This window comes from Dromiciops gliroides, chromosome 1, assembly GCF_019393635.1.
Source record: "Dromiciops gliroides isolate mDroGli1 chromosome 1, mDroGli1.pri, whole genome shotgun sequence".
NCBI classification, from domain to species: Eukaryota; Metazoa; Chordata; class Mammalia; order Microbiotheria; family Microbiotheriidae; genus Dromiciops; species Dromiciops gliroides.
Window position 1 is genome coordinate 554409901 of NC_057861.1, and position 20348 is coordinate 554430248.

Sequence of the window (20348 nt, forward strand, 5' to 3'; positions counted from 1 at the left end):
GTATACATACATAAACATAGATATAAATTATTATTGTTTGTATTTTTTTCAAAACGGGAACTATTATCTAACCATATTTTTCTCTCTTGTGAAATTGATTTTCAATAATTTCTTAACATCATAACTTTCGACCTCTCCTTATCCATTGGTTTCTTTCTAGCTAGCTTCAAACATGCCCCGATATGTCCCATTCTTAGCTATACTTCCCATCTTTATACCACTTGCAACTTGATAAACATGCCTAATATACCTGTACTGATAAAAATATTAAAGAGTACAGGGGCAATGATAAGATTCCTCTCTGTTACTACTGCTACATAACTAAAGACTTCCCTCCAAGATGACATCAAATACATTACTGATGATTCATTCAGCTTATTTTGAATGTCTCACTATCCTATCATCTAGCCTATATTTCTTTACATTTTGTCCAGATAGCACAAAAGATTTAGTCAAACGCTTTTTTCTCACCTAATGAAGATGTTAATGTAAACTTCAAGGACTTTGTGGAAAGAGGTGCTAAGATTGAAGAAGCAGAGAAGCAAGGCAATTCAATTCAACAAACACTGGCAAAATAATATGAATATTTTAGACTTACGTAAAGTCCTGCAGAATAACTCGGGCAGGCTTAAATGGTACTTCGATATTCTTATGTTGTGTCAAATTCCAATTTAAAATGTTTTCAACATCCATTTTCTTCACTAAGAAGTCATCACAGTTCCGGATGGCTGCCTCTAGGAGAACTCTGATAGAAAATGGTAAACGTCCTAGGGAAAAAAGAAAAAAAAATCCCACCACATAATTATGACTTTCCTTTGAAAGGATGATGTGGACAGACTTGCTAAGAGTATCAGGTTATTGTGCACCAGAATAAGATATTTACATCAAATCTATCAACCACCAAGATTAAACTGAAGACATGCCTTGTCGTCATGAAAGGTTTCAGCAAGGGTTCAGCTCAGTCAACTTCCTTGGATTTCTGTTGGCGGAGAAAGTTTTACTAAGTCATCATTTAGAGACAGCCTGTTGTAGAGGACAGACTGCCTCCTAACTTGAAATTAGGAAAGACCAGAGTCCTTAGGAGTTGACTGAATAGTCACTTTACCTCTCTGAACTTGATCAACTGCTTGGGACTGATCCTAGAAGTCAGTCCTGGTTGATGGTTCATTGCAAGGGCACTCTTTGTCAATGGAAGACGTTTCCTATCAAAATCATTATCCTTCCCATACTCACAAAACGATAGAAAGTATTCTGAAGAGAAAACTGACAGCTCAATTCAAGAAACATTTTGGCCTAGACCTGTGATTTCACTGGTATAGGGAATTTCTCAGTGTGGGAATTTCCCTCTTCAATGCAGAGCTACAAATATTCTGCAACTTATTAAGTCTTAGAGAGTAGCCTGAGTCACTAAGAGGTCGAGTGATCTGCCCAGGATAACATATCCAGTGTAAGAGGCATAACTTGAACCCAGGTCATCCTGGATCCAGAGCTGGTTCTCTATCCAACAACTATAGGTTATCTCAGAAATGTTTATTTAAAAAAAAAACCCACAAAACTCTAATATTATTATAATTAAGGGCAAGGTATGAACCTATTTATGCTTTAAAAGGAAAATAAAATCCTCAATATTGTGCAGAATGATCACTTATACTAGATAGGAAGACCTAATGAAATTAATGATACTAATAAGAAATATTTTGTTTTTATTTATATATAAAATTTTAAACAGGAAAAAACTGTATAGTATTGTCTGGAGATATTATTATTATTATTATTATTATCCTCTTTTATAATGAATATATAAAGGGGACTTGCCTAGGTGGGGCAATTAAGTGGTTTATCCAAGTACAGTTATGTGTTTACTGGAAGTGCTTTAAAAAAAATATTCATTTTCTTGGCTTTCAATCCTGATCTCTGCTATCAAAGAGGATGTTTCATTTCTATCCCCTCCCTCCCATTTCTTGTGTTCTCCTCCCTTGAGACAGCATAACTTTAAAAATTAACTATGAAAACAAGATACCCCCCCTTTTTTTTTGACCAAAGGTACATTCAGTTTTGCTTACTTACCATATCTTGAATCCTCCAACTTATTCATATTGAAGAACTTTTTTTCTGGTTCCCTGGGATCCAAGGGCTCAGCAATGTGCATAAAAGGGTTGCTCATGATTACAGATAGTTAAGTGTCCCTGCAAGGGAGAAAGAAAGACGTTAGGGAGGATCAAAGTTCCATTTGTAAAACCTTTCATTTCATTCAACCTCTCAGTTATAACCCAATTATAATGATGTCACTTTTTACTTTAACTATGTAATATAAATTCACTCAAAAATTGCTTACTTGTTATTCTTTCAAAACTGAGAAATCTGGGATGCCAGTGCAAACCCAGAACTACTTTACCTTCTGGACAACTGCCTCATTTAAAATATATTACCAGTCCTAGAGGAAAACAGGCCTTTCTCATTTACTGTTTGCCCTATATATGCCAATAAAACCGGTGTGCCTACGTAACATAACAGCTTTATTTAGAGTAATAATACACAATAATAACATGATCTAGAATAGAACAGGCCATGAATATTGTGGCATTTAATAAACATTTGTTGAACTGAATAGAATAAAAATTACTGGGCTGGGAGTCAGAGCTAGGGATTTCGACACTACTTCTGACATTAGCTTGTCCTACCCATCAGATTGTAACTCACTGATAGCAGAGACTGTCTTCAGCCTCTTTTTGCATCTCAGTGCTTAAGGCTTGGTATGTAGTATGGTGCCTTAAAAATGTTTATTGATTGTGATCTCAGGCAAATCAATTTTATCTCTCTGTTTCCTAGTCGTCTTTAGGGTAAAATGAAGACATCCTAACTGCTCTACCTTTTTTTTCCCCTCAGGGTTGGGGGAGGATCAGACTTGTGATTTTACTGGTATGAGGAACTCCCTTTACCAGTGTAGATAAATATCTGCTCTGCAACATTTAGTGTAGGCAAAATGATTGGGTGAGAGATCTCCAAACTTTTTAAACTGCACATTCCAATCAGTGAACAATAACAACATAAACTATTTGAAGTATGCATCCCACCATTGGTAATATTTAAAAAATTATACAAAGTACTATTATATTAATAATTACAGCATTATGAAACATTTTGAAGTGTAATTTTAAAAGAAAAGTATTTCATCCTGAGTCCATAGAAAGCCACGACTGGAGTTTGTTGGGCAGGGGAGGAACAGAATCAAATCTGAATTTAAGGAAAACCACTTTGGCAGCTATGTGGAGAATAATAAATTGATGAAGGCAGGAATCTGAGGCAGAAAGCCCATTGAAGAGGCTATTATAAGTATCCAGGTCAGAAATGATGGCGATTTGAACTAGACTGGTGGCTGTGAGAGAAGAAAAAAAGGCGACAGATGTGAGAGATGGGATTAGAAATGAGCTTTGGTAACTCACTGGATGTGTGGAAGAGAGAGAATGAGTCAAAGATGACACACAGTTTATAAACCCGAGTCACTAGAAGGATGATGGAGCCTCTAACAAGAATAAGCAAGCTTGGAAAGGGAATAATCTAAAGGAAACATACTATATAAGATGATCTGCAATTCTCTTGAAACCCTTCCATCCAGTCCAGCTTGTGTGACACATTCTTTCCTGCCCAAAACAAAATGGGAGGAGACCAGCCTCTACTCACCAGTCTCTGTGTTGGAGCACAGAGCCTGTCCTTTGTGGGACATCAGGTGATCTGGGGGGAAAATCACAGTCCTGGGGTACATTTGGGGAGGCATGACATTTTCCATATGGTATCTATGTAGCTGTTGCTATAGGTGCCTGGGAGCAGTTACATCACAACAGCCTCTAGCAGATGCCTCTGAGGAAGGAAATTGGAGGTGAGGGAGATTGGCAGTTTGCACAGTAGGGCAGAGGGACTGATTTGGGAAGTGTTGGGTGAGGGGTGTAATGGCAAGTGTGGTTATTTTAGACACAAGCCTCCTTATATGTGGGCCTGCTAGTATAAGACTTGTATTTCCATCCTCTAGATTGGCTGACTGCAAAGTCCTTGGGGTCAGGTCATTTCCTTGTGGGTTAGGGCCAAAGACCTCACTCCATCAAAGGACCTGTTGGCCCTGATTTTGGGGACACAGGAGACTGAGTGATTAACTGACTTGCTTAGGGTCACACCAGTATGAGTCAAGGCGTGGGTTAAATCCAGGTCTTCCTGAGTCAGAGGCCAGCTCTCTTCTCTACTCTATCAAATAGTCTGTATTTAGTTACCTCAGTAATGTTCTATGATGGGGAATGGTAGCTGCTATAGATTGAAACACAAAAACCACTGTGTAAATGTATCATTTTAACTAAGAGCTTGAGAGACCCAGAAAAAAGAAAACACCCATGCCCATTTTCAGATCTACTTTTTTTTTTCCTCCTTTGGAAAGGTAATAGACAACTGTTAGCCAAAGAATGGTAGAAAACAGGTGTGCTTAACACATGCATATTCTGACCCAGCCAATGTGTTTATCTGTTTTGAATAATTGTATTTATTTATTTATAAGGAATAGTTCTTAGTGGAAAGAGTTCTTAGTAGAGGGAGAAGAGCATTAGGAAATGGCAATAATTTTTAAGAAAGAAAGAAAATAAAAGGAAATATCTTGGAAGACAGCTGGTGGTACTGTGAATAAAGCACTGGGCTTGGAGTCAGGAAGACCCAAGTTCAAATCCCACCTCAGATACTTATTAGCTCTGTGACCCTGGACAAGTCACTTAAGTTGTTTGCCTCAGTTGCTTCAATACAATGTGGGGTAATAATAGTATCTACCTTGCAGGATTGTTGTGAGGATCAAATGAGATCGTATTTAGTACAATGCTATATAAATGCTAGCTATTATTATCAAGATTATCTTAAAATGGTATGAGGAACCTACAACAGTTAAAAATCCATGTTTCTCAGACTGGCAGATAAGAATGCATAGGAAGCGGGGAAAAAATTAGGGGTCCCATGAAAAGTTTGACAGTACTGATATTTTCTCCTCTAAAATGTCAGATGTAAAATTATGTGTGCAAAAATTCATTATGTGGCAATTCTGGGGACATTAAGACAGGCTCAATTTCCTATTTTACAAGGATTTTCCAGAACCCCCATTTATCCTTTGAGTATCCCACATTCTCAGATTTCCTGGACTTTTATGAGTTCCAACATTTGTTTCAACCCCCAAATTGGTCAAAGACCAAATTAGATTGGGAAACATTGCTATAAACACATTGTTCAAATCTAATCAAAATGCTGAGATAAAGTGAGGAGCAGACCAACTCCAAGGTCAAAGTAACAGACTGTATTGTTCTCTAAACCAAGAGATTTACAGAAACAACAAATTTCTGTGAAGATATTTAGAGGAAAGAGTTAAATAAAAGACAACAAAGTTATATTTGATTTGTTTCTAGTACAACCACCAGACACAAGCTGGCTTTGTTGTGATACAGTGGCAGTGGTTGTTTGGTCTGTATTGAAAAAAAAAACCAGCCTTGGGAAGTATCAGCCTATGATTGGAACAATTTCAGTGACTATGCAGCTTGAAAGATCACGGGGAACATCTGAACAATTGGCAAGATCCTCTACAGGCAATATGAAGCCTATGAAGTCATCCAGTCCAGCCCATACTCAGAGAAATCCATTTACAAAACATCTGTCAAATGATAATCATCCTCCACCCAGGGGAATACCTGTGAGAGGATATCTACTTCCTCAGGCATCCCATTCAACTAGTGCAGGACTGCTTAAACTTTTTCCACTCAACCCCTTTTCACCCAAGACATTTTTACAGAGACCCAGATATATAAAATAAGTAAACATAATCTTTTACTGGTGCCAAGTTTTTTGTGACCCCCCACCATGGGGTCATGACCCACAATTTAAGAAGCTTTGAATTAGTGAACAGCTCTAATTAGTAAGTTCTTTACTTTCAGTGGAAATTTGTATTATTAACAGACCTGAAGTCAAACCCTAAAGGAGTCCCTCTCACCCCAAGTCTAACCTTATAAAATGACGATTAGTCAGTATGTTTTATAGCTAGCTTCTCTCCACAGAAATGGTTTACAGAGATAATCACATCCCCTCCCCCACCCCTCCCAAATACACAGATGCTAAGTAATTTTGACACCACATGGAATTTACCGAAGGGCCCTGTGATAGTCACTGAGTACCTACCATGCTTATCCAATTCTTGGAAGTCAACAAAGCAATTCTCAGGGATGGAAAATGGGATCCTTCTACAATTATCCCCCCTTTGGGTTAATCTCACAGTATTTATTTGTCCATTCATTGATGACTGTGCTTAGGCATTTGAAAAAAAGTATATCCGCCTGCATCACTTAGTTCCTTCATATAGACAAAGCCAATCAATGCTTGTAAATGCAACAGCAGTAGATAAATGCTATTATCACCACCCACTACTACCACCAAGAGCAAAAACTGAGCTTTTGTTTCTCATTTGATAATATAAAAAGAATGCTGGGTATGAAGTCAGAAGATCTGGGTTCAAATCTTGAATCTACCACAATTTGTGTAACCCTGAGCAAGTCAATTCACCTCCTTGAGATCCAGTTTTCTCATATAAAAATGAAGGGGTTAGACTGGATGATCTCTAAAGTTCCTTCCAGCTCTAACAAGGCTATTATCAACTGCCTATCCTCCAAGGGAAAAATAAAAATATAAATAAAAAAATTGAAAAGCAATAAACAAAAAATAAATAAATAAATGAAATGAAAATGAAAACAGTTGTGGCTAAAGAGATAAAGATACCTAAAAAAAAAATCGCCATGTGCTTAAAGGAGAGTGACTGCTATAATTTTATTTCAGTGATTAAAACACCGTAAACAAGTGACCCTTTATCACAAAGCAAATGATGTATACACATATGTATGCACAGGAGGTGTTGTTTAACCATTTTTCAGTTTTGTCTGACTCTTTGTGACACCCCCCCCCTTTTTTTTTTTGCAAAGATACTGAAGTAGTTTACCATTTTCTTCTCCAACTCATTTTACAGATGAGGAACAAGAGGCCCAGAGTCACAAAGGCTAATAGTGTCTGAGCCCAATTTGAACTCAGGAAGTCTTCCTGACTCCAGGCCCATCACTGTGCCACCTAGTTCCCCTATGTATACAAGTGCCCTGAGGCAAAGACAGGTAGTATATGCCAGGTGAGACAAGCCACTGTCACCACCTTGCCTCAGACCCCAATGGAGGCAGCCCAGGATCCTGAACTCAAAAGCCCCAGGAATAGAACTCCTCCCTACCCACAAATCCTTGGCCTTGCTTCTAGCCCAACCCCTTAGCAGCCTATGGAGAAGAAACTTAACAACCTGTTTCCTTAGCAGTCATAGTTGGTAGGACTGGCCTGAAAGAGAGTTCATACCACCAAATCCTGGCACTGTCAAATAGTCCAGTATTTGAAAGGGGATATGATTTTTATCTGTGGACATAATATTACAGAAGATGCATGACCGTTATTCTGCTGTTGTACCCTGAAGAAAATAGGGCCTTTTTATATGACTCACAAGTGAAACCTTCTATATGGTGTTCTCTCCTCTTATTGTATCCCCAGTGCTTAGCACTGTGCTTTGCACATGGCAAATAGTTTAATAAATACTCATTCAGTTATTCATTCATTCATCATTCCTCTGCTGCCCTATCCTGTCTGCACAATAGCAAGCTACTACATAGCTACCCATCCTGAAAGACCAGAGAAACAACTTCTAAAATGTTATGATCCATATCTTTACAGGCACATTTCCAGCACTGAAACAATATGATGGCTCCAGTTTTAGAAAGTGAGTTCCAAAAAGCATTATTATATAAAGGTTAAGTTCCCAATCTAACACCTGACTTACAAATTATCTTTAGCATGAATAGGTGGGTGGGAATTTTGAGTAGAAAGCCTTCTTTACTTCAAGGGACCAACTCAAAACAAGCAGGAAAGATTTTACTTTTGGGAGACACACTTTCTTCTATGCAGATGTAGATAATTAAGGTCAAAAGGCATTATCTCCAACAGGGTCCCCAAGGGTGAAGGCTGGTTTTGGCAGGGCCCAGACAAGGCCATCTCTAAGTCCTATTCAAGGTCTGAAAACTGTACCCTGTGTGCGTTCCCCAGTCTTTGAGCCTTCACTGTAAAAAAGGTGACTTGAGTGATAATGAAAGAAAAGTAAGAGGATTTGGGTTCAAAAGCTGACCCTGCCACTTATTCTCTTGTGTGCCCCTGGGCAAGTAATTTTGCATTTTTGGGACAGTTTCTCCATCCACAAAATGAATAGGTTGGGTTATGTTACCACTACGGTGTGTCCCCTTCCAGCTCTAAAGAACTATCATGAAATAAATACCTATGTAATAAGTGGTAGGGGCAGCTAGATGGCACAGTGGATAGAGCACCGGCCCTGGAGTCAGGAGTGCCTGAGTTCAAATCCGGCCTCAGACACTTAACACTTACTAGCTGTGTGACCCTGGGAAAGTCACTTAACCCCAATTGCCTCACTAAAAAAAAATGTAATAAGGGGTAAACAATTTTCTGACATCTGAAAAAGTCATTCATAAAAATAATTTAAAGTGCACCTTGTCCCTGGTTTCTACTATGCCCAAAGGGTACTAGGACTGCATTTTACCATAGAACGTTTTAAGTGATATTGGTTGAACCAATAGCAGTCATTTGTGAGATGGCTGGGTTGAGTGTTCAATCTGTAATCATGGTTAGCAGTGTTCTAACCAAAGGTGCTAGCCAGTGACTGAGAAACCTCCCCGCTGGGCACTTAGCACACCCACAGGCACAGCCACACTCACACTGTTGCAGTGAAGAGGTAAGATAAGAGAGCTTGAGGTATTTAGCTTTATCAGAAAAGCGCAAGACAAACACAAAAGCCTAAGGAATGAATTCTGGATGAGGTTGAGTTAACAGGACAGTCTTTTCAGCTTTCCCTTTCCCCAATTCCTAGAATCTTTAAGCACAAGGAAATTAAACCTAAAACAAAAATATCTGGTCTACATAGGCCATCTTAATCTCACACACAAGGTAGGGTCATATGATTATATTATCTATATGAATGGTGGAAAATTGTACTAATTCACCCACTTTAGGTAAAAGACATCGTCTTTCTCCAACTGAGATCTAATCTCTGACTACAAATTCTCTTTCAGGCAAATATTCTGGCATATTTACATTTATGATAACTACTAAAAAATTACACACTTTAAGAAAAAGACTTGGGACATAAGGAAGGAATATAGGCATTAGACTAGAACAGAATACAAAAATCAACAATCAACATCAAAAAAATAGTCAGAAGAAGTTGGGAATGGGTCTGACAACATGATAATAAAGTATGATCCTGCGTGTCAAAGAAAGCTTTTATCAAAAGATAATTGACTGGGCAGCTAGGTGGCACAGTGGATACGGCACTGGCCCTGGATTCAGGAGTACCTGGGTTCAGATCCCGCCTCAGACACTTGACACTTACTGGCTGTGTGACCCTGGGCAAGTCGCTTAACCCCCATTGCCCCGCAAAAAACCAAACCAAACCAAAACAAAAACAAAAGATAATTGACTGGGGGAACTTTAGAATTCCCCCACATTGCCTAGGAGAAACATGAGACAAGATTTATTCTCTCCTAAAAAGAACAAGCGTCTGTACTGAATAAAATTTAGAAATAGTATATGGGAATACCATGGCTAATCTTCACTCATGTAACAGAGAGATCTGGATAGGTTTCAGTGAGAGCAAACATTAAAAACTAGAAATCATTGACAGGGAATAAAAGTTTAAAGTTCCCCCCAAAACAGTACCATACAGCCTATATATAGAAAGTAGACTCTATTGGTTAGAAAAGCTAAGGGGGCTAAACAGGGAAAGATTGTAGGGCCCATTAATGGAGCTAGATGTGGGGCCCAGGCACCCAGGCTCTGGCTGCCATTGAGGAGATATGAGCATACAGTGGTGAATGCTGTCTCAGAGGGGCTGGGCCTCATTGGTTGTGGTCCTCATAGGAGAGGGGAGGGCCCTGATTTTGGTTCCACAACAGAGAGAAGAGTTCAAGTTCAAAACCTCAGGAGGTACCGTAGGTAGCAAGAACGTCTGAAATGGCAGGAGTGCTTAGGACCCTGGTTGTGAGCCACAGCTCAGGGATGGAGAGGAGTACCTGTGGTCATTTATAGATCAAGGAATGAGCTGGAGGGGCAGCCACCACACCTGGCCTTGGATTATAGAACATTGGAAGAATAAAAAAAGCAAAGACCCCCAAATACAGCTCAGAAAACAACAGCTCAAAAAACTTGAAGTCTGAGACATTATTCCCTCACACCTCAGGAGTACAGCCTGACCCTAACACAAAGCTAACAGCTAAAAAACAGGTTGGTTTTGTTTTTGTTTTCTGTTTTTTTGGTGAGGCAATTGGGGTTAAGTGACTTGCCCAGGGTCACACAGCTAGTAAGTTGTCAAGTGTCTGAGGCCGAATTTGAACTCAGGTCCTCCTTACTCCAGGGCTGGTGCTCTATCCACTGTGCCACCTAGCTGCCAGAAAACAGGTTGTTTTTAAAAAGTGTAAACAGCATAGAAAAAACCCAATCATAATTAGTTACTATGGGGATAGAGATCAGGGTTCAAACTCAGAAGACAACAATGAAGTCAAACATCTACTTGTAAATCTTCAAAGAAAAATGTAAAATGTCCAGAAGCCCAAAGAGAATCCTTGGAGGAGCTTAAAAAGAACTTTAAAAAAATCAACTGAGAAGTTGAGGAAAAGTTAGGAAAAAATAAGAGTAATGCAAGCAAAATCAAGACAATTATGAAAAGAAAGTCAACCAATTAGAAAAAGAGATCCAAAAACTTAAGGGAGAAAATAATTCCTTAAAAATTAGAACTGGGGAAGGATAAGCCAATGACTTAATGAGACATCAAGGAACAAAATCAAAAGAATGAAAAAAGAAGAGGAGAATGTGAAATATTTCATTGGAAAAACAACTGACCTGGAAAACAGATTGAGGGGAGATAATATAACAGTTGTTAGACTACCTGAAAGGTAAGATAAAAAAAAAAAGTCTAGATGCTATGCTTCAAGAAATTAAGGAAAACTGCCCCTAAGTTTTAGAACTAGAAGGTAAAACAGAAATAGAAAAAAATCCACCAATCACTGCCTGAAAGAGATCTTATAATGAAACACTCACAGTAACATTATAGATAAATTTCAAAGCTCCCATATCAAGGAGAAAATATTACAATAAGCTGGAAAGAAACGATTTAAATACTGTGGAGCTACAGTCAGCATAACACAAAATTTAGCATTCTGCATTAAAAGACCAAAGGGATGGAATACAATATTCTGAAGAGCAAAAGAGCTGGGTTTGCAACCAAGAATACCCAACAAAGCAGAGTGCAATCCTGTAAAGGGAAAAAATATTTAATGAATTAAAAGACATTTAGGTATTCCTGAGGAAAAGGCCAGAACTGAACAGAAAATTATAAGAATCAGGAGAAATATTACAAGGTAACTTGAAAAACTAATTATAAGGTATTTAATGTTAAGCTGTTTATTTCTTATATGGGAAAATGTTATTTTATAAGTCTTGAGAATGTTATTATTGGAGTAGTACAGTAGAGTATACATAGATAAAAAGGTTGAGATTGAGTTGATTATTATGGGATGATCCTAAAAAAATAAAATTGATAAGGTGAAATGGAGGAAATTCTCTCATACAAAAGAGGAGTGAATGGAAAAGCTGTTACAGTGGAGGAGATAAAGGGATGAAGTGCAGGTAGTGCATCAGAACTGGGATAAAGAAGGGATAACATACATCTAGAAGAATATAAAAATATTATTAACTTTCAGAGAAATAGGAGGGTAAGGGGATAGGATAAAGAAGGAACTCTTAGAAGGGTCTGGAGATTAGGAAGGCAGTGGTCAGAAGCAAATTAGGATTCTAAGGCGAGATGGGGGTAGGAGGGAGGGAGGGAGTAAGAGGGAGAGAGAAACAATAAACAAAATGGAGGGAAACATACAACTAGTAATTATAACTTTGAATGTGAATGGGATGAACTTACCCATAAAACAAAAGCAGATAGTAAAATCTATCAAAACTAGAACCTGATGATATGTTGTTTAAAAGAAACACATTTAAAAATGAGAAACACACATAGAGTAAAAATAAAGGGCTAGGGGCAGCTAGGTGGCACAGTGGATAGAGCACCGGCCCTGGATTCAGGAGGACCTGACTTCAAATCTGGCCTCAGACACTTAACACTTACTAGCTGTGTGACCCTGGGCAAGTCACTTAACCCCAATTGCCTCACCAAAAGCCAAAAGCCAAAAAAAAAAAGGGCTGGAGTATTATTCTTCAGCTAATGTAAAAAATATCATGATCTCAAAGTTAAAGCTAAAATCAATTTAATTAAAAGAGATAAACAGGGAAACTACATAACGTTAAAAGGTACCATAAATGAAGTAATATCAATAACTAAGCATGTGCACCAAATGCAAATGACTCATATTCTTAAAAATTTGACAAAGTTCTTTAAAAATTTGAGATATAAGGCCTTTATCCATGAAACTGTCTATAACAATTTCTCCCCCAAATTTTCTGCTTTCCTTCTAATCATGGCTACACTGGTGTTATTTGTACAAAACCTTTTTAATTAAATGTAATCAAAGTTATACATTTTACATCTCACAATGCTCTCTATCTCTTTTTATTTATCAATTCTTCTCCTACCATAACTCTGATAGGTAATATGTTCTTGATATAAATCCCACTTGGTCACAATATATATAATCTTTGTGATATACTGTTGTAGTCTTCTAGCTAATATTTTATTTAGAATTTTTGTATAAATATTCATTAGTGGAATTAGCCTATAATTTTCTGTTTTTACACTTTCTGGTTTGGGTATCAGTACCATATGTGTTTCATAAAAGGAGTTTGGTAGGACTCCTTCTTTGCCTACTATTCCAAATAATTTAATATTGGAATTATCTGATCTTTAAATGTTTGGAAGAATTCACTTATAAATTCATCTGGTCTTGATGTTCCATTTTCTTCTAATTTACTTATGACATCTCCCTTTTATGTCTAGGACATGAATCCATTTTCACCTTGCCTTGGCAAATAAGATAGGATATTGGTCTACACCTAGTTTCTGCCAGATTGCTTTACAGTTTTCCTAACAATTTTTATCAAACAGTGAACTCCTATCCAAAAGCTTAAAACACAAGGTTACTACAATCATTTACTACTGCATATTGTTTATGTACTTTATTTGATTTCTTAACTAGTACCAGATAGTTTTGATAATTACTACCTTATAATCATACAGTTTAAAATCTGGTACGGCTAGACCTCTTTCCTTTACATTTTGCCATTAATTACTTGGACATTTTTGACCTTTTGTTCTTCCAAATGAATTTCATTATTTTTTATAGCTCAATAAAAATATTTTTTGGATAATTTGATTGGCATGGCACTGAATAAGTAGATTGATTTAGGTAGAATTATTTTTCTTTTGTTGATATGGCCCACTCATGATCAATTATTATTTCTCCCAACTATTTAAATCTAACTTTATTTGAATGAAAAGTGTTTTATAATTACGTTCATATAGTACCTGAGTTTGTGTTGGCAGGTTTACTCCTGACCTTCTCCCTCTATTTGTTCGGGTTTTTTATCAACTTGTTCTCTAAAGTACAGAGTTCAGCGTACATTGTGTTGAAGATACACATTATGAAGGCCTGAATAAAGATCTCTTCCTTACAGGAAGCCAGTGATTTATAATTAACACCTGGCTTCCTGACAAATGAGTTATCTCACAAAGAAGATGAGGGTAATATTTGTCCATCCAAGTCCCTGGGTGTGGAAAAAAATTTATGTATTTCATTGTTTAGATAAAAACAATGAGACAAAATAACCTAGAAGTAGCAGTAGTCCTGCAGGACCAGTACAGAGCTAAACTGGTTCCTTTGCAAGGAGAAAGGGGAATGGAAGCCAAAGTCATCCTGGTGGGGAAACCAATGAGAGAACAGCAAAGCTTGTTTAAAATGTCTTACCAAGGGGGCAGCTAGGTGGCGCAGTGGATAGAGCACTGGCCCTGGATTCAGGAGGACCTGAGTTCAAATCCGGCCTTAGACACTTAACACTTACTAGCTGTATGACCCTGGGCAAGTCACTTAATCCCAATTGCCTCACCAAAAAACCAAAAACAAACAAAAAAAAGAATGTCTTGCCAAGAATATTTTGCAATGACACTGATCAGTGCAGCACTTCCAGGGATGTTGGGAAAGGGAATAGATCTGTAATGCTCAAATGCCACATAGGAGATTAGAAAGTATTTTTCTGCACTGTCAGTGTACTTAAATGCCAGGATAATAAAGGGCAGTTGGAGAGAGCTACAGAAAAAAAAATTACCTTTGCAGTGTACTTTATTCCTTTCAAGATCTAACATTCATCCATGCCAATATTTACTGAGTAGGCCCTTTGTGCAAGGGACTGTTAGGCACTATGGACATGGGATCTAATAGGAGAAGGGAAGGCATAGGACCAAATAATCTTATTCATAAGGCAGTAAGAGAAAACATCTATTAAGCATCAACTATGTACGGGACTGAGGTACAAAGAAAAAACTGAATAGTTTCTGTTCTCAAGGAACATGTGGTAAATCCTATGGAGGTTTGTTGATAATCAGTATCACACCTTCCTTGGGATTAGAGGAATTCAAAGAAGACTTCACAAAGAAGGTGGCCTTTGAACTGGACCTTTGCACAATAGGTTCATAGTTTGAAATAAAGGTGAGAGAAAGACATTCTAGTTTGGGCAAATTTATTAGCAAAGGAACACATAGGACATATTCAGCAAATAACCACTGGTCCTGCTGGATACAGCTTAGAATAGTCATAGCGGGGTCAGCTAGGTAGTACAGTAGATAAAGTGTCAGGCTTGCAGTCAGGAAGACTTATCTTCTGAGTTCAAATCTGGCCTCAGACACTTGCTAGCTGTGTGACCCTGGGCAAGTCACTTAACCCTGTTTGCCTCAGTTTCCTCATCTGTAAAATATAGTAGAGAAGGAAATGGCAAACCACTCTAGTATCTTTGCCAAGAAACCCCAAACAGGGTCACGAAGAGTCAGGCACAGCTGAAATGAGTGAACACCAAAATTCATAGCTAGAAATGTAATTTGGAGTAAGAACATTCAAAGAGGGTCTCACAACCATTATTGATTCTGTGCTTCAGAGGCACCAGAGAGAACCTGTGCCAAAGGGAACCCACATCCACTTAAGATCCTAAGCAAATCCATTAGAGATGCTGAGTCCCCATGTACCAAAGATGGTACAGAAAACCTATTTGGGGGACTCGGAAATTGACAGCTGTGCACTTGTGGCTACCTGTAAGCATTTCTTTTGGACATACCTCATTCTGGTACTTTAGGATGAAGCTCTAGGACTATATGTGAGTTCAGTCTGACCTAGGGGCCCTGAACATCAGTATTTTTTGACCAAGAAACCAGGATAAATTTCTATGTGTTCCCTACCTCCCCATCTCGTCAGTGTTTGGAATGACAAGCCATGGAACCTGATGAGAGCACCCTCTCTACTCAGTCATCATAGGACCACTGAAAGTGAGTACCTGATCATCTCACACTTCCCCCTTCCTGTGACTGGCACATTGCCCCACTTTCTATTCTTCTTATATTTGCTATTTGGAGCCTCATCTGCTGAAGTGAAAATCCTTCTCCTCCTTGATACCTCTTCACAAATATCTTAGTTCTCTCTCTCCACAATCCATATCCTCTGCCATCCCTTTCATTGTGCCGTCTGGAACTCTGCCTCTATTTACAATACTCTTGTTTATCTTTATCTCATCTCACACTGCATTTTTTTTCTCCAGAAGACACCCCCCCTCCAGTACTAGGTTCCTTCTCTCAGACATACTGTGCGACAAAGAGAAGTAAGCACACTCCTCATCCTTTTCTAGATTCTTCCTTTGTCACATCCCCCAACACCCCTTCCTGCTTTGAGAATAGGTTCACTTCATCCATTTAGATCATAAACAAGTTACCAGGTTGTTTGCCTGCTCTTCTTAATTTTCAACCTCTACCCTGATATGCAGAGACTAGCATACATTTTGATATATTCTAGGATACTCTGACCTCTCAGTTCTGTCTACCTCCCCAACTCCCCTAAGATGGATCTTTAATCCACCTCTACTACCCACAGGTTCTTAGATCTTACTTCCTTTTGCCTTTGGGAACTTAATTCCCTGATCATTCTCTCCTGCCCCACCTTCAAACTATCTTATTCATTATCTCCTTTGCTGCCCACAAACATTGCCAGGCCCCCATCATTCCTTTTCTGGGGGAGGGGCAGGGCAATGGGGGTTAAGTGACTTGCCCAGGGTCACACAGTTAATAAGTGCCAAGTGTCTGAGGCCAGATTTGAACTCAGGTACTCCTGAATCCAGGGCTGGTGCTTTATCCACTGCGCCACCTAGCTGCCCCCCCCACCCCATCATTCTTGAAAAGAAATCTCCACTTGACCGTACCATCTTCTTAAGCCATTTTCCCCCTCTTCCTTGAACTCTTTTTGTGTGTGGACATAGAGGTTTGCAGGATACACATGTCTCTTCCCTAGAAGCTCATTTCCCTAGAGAAGTCCTATTCCTATCACTCGGGGCCTCTTGGCTGACTTTTTGTGCAGTTCTGGGATGGAATACGTCATTTTAGTTTTTCACTGGATTTCTTTATTATTCATTTTTTATTATTATTCAGTCTGGTGAGAACCTCTGGGTTTTGCTGGAGTAGGTATTGAAGAGTTAGGAAGGCTTACTCTAGAGTTCAAGCAGTCACCTCAGCTGGAAGTCAAGGAAAAAAATCCTAATTAGTCCCCCAAATCTTAAAGTTTATTCTAAAATAGAATGGATTAAGGGGATATGAAATTCCTTGTTCCTAGACAAGCAGCTCCAAACAGTAACTGAACAGACCAAGTGTTGGGGATGCTGCAGACTGCATGCATGCTTTAGGTATAGGTTAGATGACCTCTAAGGTCTCAACAAACTCTGAGCTTTTATAATTCTAGGAATTCAACCTGAACATCTCTACTATCCACTTAAATAATGTCTCAGATCTGTGAATTTATTTAAATCCTTTCTTAAGGTCATGTCTACTTAAGTCCTAAAGTATCACAGAACATAAAAACTGGAAGGTGTCTTGGAGATCATTAATCTTTCTACTTATTTTGCAGTTGAGGAAACTGAGGGGCAGTGACTTAGGTGTCTTGGTCAAAGTGACAAAACTAGTTGACAGTAGAGCTGTAACTGGAGTTCAGGTCTTATGAGATCTGGTCTAGTGTTTTCACTGTTTGAAATGAGATTTAAGTTGTAAGAATGCTTGCAACAGTTTTTTGGTCCAAAATCCTTTTGTTTTATTTTGAATTTTTTTTTTTAAGTGAGGCAATTGGGGTTAAGTGACTTGCCCAGGGTCACACAGCTAGTAAGTGTTAAGTGTCTGAGGCCGGATTTGAACTCAGGTACTCCTGACTCCAGGGCTGGTGCTTTATCCACTGCTGGCGCCCCAAAATCCTTTTGATAAAATCATTTGCTTCAATCAATTACCAAGCATTTACTAAGCACATGCTATGTGCCAGGTACTTTTCAAGGTGCTAGAGAAATAAAAATGAAAGTCAAGATGCTTACATTCTATTGGAGAAGACAACATATGCATATACATACAGAATAAATATAAAGCAATTGTGTTGGAGGAAGTGCTGGCAGCTGTGGGGGCCAGGAAAGACTTCATGCAGAAGGTGGTATATAATTTGAGCCTTAAAAGAAACTAGTTGTCTCTACATGTAACTGGAAAATAATAAAATACTTTTATAATTTAAAAAAAAAGAAACTAGGTGGTAGACAATATAAAATATTTGGGAGTCTACTTGCCAAGACAAACCGAGGAACTCTATGAACATAATTACATAACACTTTTCACACAAATAAAATCAGATCTAAATAATAGGAAAAATATCAATTGCTCATGGATAGGGTGAACTAATATAATAAAAATGACAATTCTGCCTAAGTTAATTTACTTATTCAGTGACATACCAATCAGACTACCTAAAAATTATTTTACAGAGATAGAAAAAATAATAACAATTCATCTGGAAGAACAAAAGGTCAAGACTATCAAAGGAACTATTGAAAAAAAATGCACAGGAAGGTGGCCTAGTTGTACCAAATCTGAAGCTTTACTCTAAAATGGCAGTCATCAAAACTATTTGGTACTGGCTAAGAAAAAGACTGGTGGATCAATGGAATAGGTTAGTCACAGGAGACACAGTAGTAAATGACTTTAGTAATGTACTATTTGATAAACCCAAAGACTCCAGCTTCTGGGATAGGAACTCAGTATTCGACAAAAACTGCAGGGAAAACTGGAAGATAGTATGGCAGAAACTAGATGTAGACCAACATCTTACACCTTATACTAAAATAAGGTCAAAATGGGTACATAATTTAGACATAAAAGGTGATACCACAGGTAATTTAGGAGAGGAAGGAATAGTTTACCTCTCAGATTTATGGAAAGGAGAACAGTTTATGAGCAAACAAGACATAGAGAATATTATGAAATGCAAAAATGGATGATTTTGATTACATTAAATTAAAAAGGTTTTGTACAAACAGAAGCAATGTATGCAAAATTAGAAGGGAGGCAGAAAGCTGAGAAACAACTTTTATAGCCAGCATTTCTGATAAAGGCCTCATTTCTAAAATATATAGGGAACTAAATCAAATTTATAAGAACCCAAGTCATTCCCCAATTAAGAAATGGTCAAATGATATGGACAAGCAGTTTTCTGATGAAGAAATCAAAGCTATCTATTGCCATATGAAAAAATGCTCTAAATCACTATTGATTAGAGAAATGCAAATTAAAATAACTCTAAGGTACCACCTGACACCTATCAGATTGGCTAATGTGACAAGAAAGGAAAATAATAAATGTTGGAGAAACTGTGGAAAAATTGGAACACTAATGCGTTGTTGGTGGAGTTGTGAACTGATCCAACCATTCTGGAGAGCAGTTTGGAACTATGCCCAAAGGGCTATAAAGCTGTGTATACCCTCTGACCCAGCAATACCGCTATTAGGTTTTTTTCCCAAAGAGATCATAAAAAAGGGAAAAGGACCCACACGTACAAAAATATTTAAAGTTGCTCTTGTTGTGGTGGCAAGGAATTGGAAACTGAAGGAATGCCCATCAACTGGGGAATGACTGAACAAATTCTGGTATATGAATGTAATGGAATTCTACTGTGCTGCGAGAAACAATGAGCAGGAGAAGTTCAGAGAAACCTGGAAGGACTTGCATGAACTGATGATGAGTGAGATGAGCAGAACCAAGAGAACATTGTACACAATATCAACAACATTGAGTGTTGATCCACTGTGATAGACTTGACTCTTCTCAGCAATACAATGGTCCAAGATAGTTCCAAAGGACTCATGATGGAAAATACTCTCCAAATCCAGAAAAAAAGAACTGTGGCATCTATATGCAGATTGAACCATACTATTTCTATTTTTTGTTTTTCTTTTTTGAGGTTTTTCCCTATTGCTCTGATTCTTCTTTCACAGCATGACTAAAGTAGAAATATGATTAATGTGATTATACATATATAACATATATCAGATTGTCTTGGGGAGGGGGGAAGGAGAGGAGGGAGGGAGAAAAAATTGAAACTAGCAATCTTATAAAAACAAATGTGGAAAACTATCTCTACATGTAACTAGAAAATAATAAAATATTTTTATGAGGAAAAAGAAAGAAACTAGGTGTCCTAAGAAGCAGAGTTGAGAAGTACATTATGGACATGAGTCAAAGCCAGAAAAAAAGGCATGTAAATAAGGAGATGGAATGTCCTGTATGAGGAACAGTGAAACAATCACTTTAGTTGGCTGTACTGTAGAATATATGATGGGTAGTAATATATAATAAGGATGTAAAAGTTGGGTGGGCTAGCAGACTGTGCAGGGTTTTAAGAGCCAGAGTTTATATTTAGTCTTAAAAGAATTAGGGAGGGGCAGCTAGGTGGTACAGTAGATAGAGCACTGGCCCTGGATTCAGGAGGACCTGAGTTCAAATCCAGTCTCAGACACTTAACACTTACTAGCCATGTGACCCTAGGCAAGTCACTTAACTCTCATTGCCCTGCAAAAAAACAAACAAAAAAAAGTATTAGGGAATCACTGAAATTTATTGAGTAAGAAGTAGAACTGTAAGTTTTAAGTTGTATTTTAAGTTTTAATATGTTAGAACTTAGTGCAAAAGAACTATATTAATC

The 20348-nt window shown here is 38.0% G+C and overlaps 1 protein-coding gene across 1 annotated transcript in view; it reads right to left on the reverse strand.

Moving 5' to 3' along the window:
* The window catches only part of ACO1 (aconitase 1), an 83782-nt gene that overhangs the window by 54056 nt on the left and 9378 nt on the right, over nt 1–20348 (reverse strand). The window contains exons 2-3 of the mRNA XM_043977628.1: nt 2068–2186; nt 599–767 (exon numbers count right to left, since the gene is read on the reverse strand). Of these exons, the coding sequence (XP_043833563.1) occupies nt 599–767; nt 2068–2164 (266 nt within the window). The 5' untranslated portion in view covers nt 2165–2186. The remainder of the gene's footprint in view (nt 1–598; nt 768–2067; nt 2187–20348) is intronic.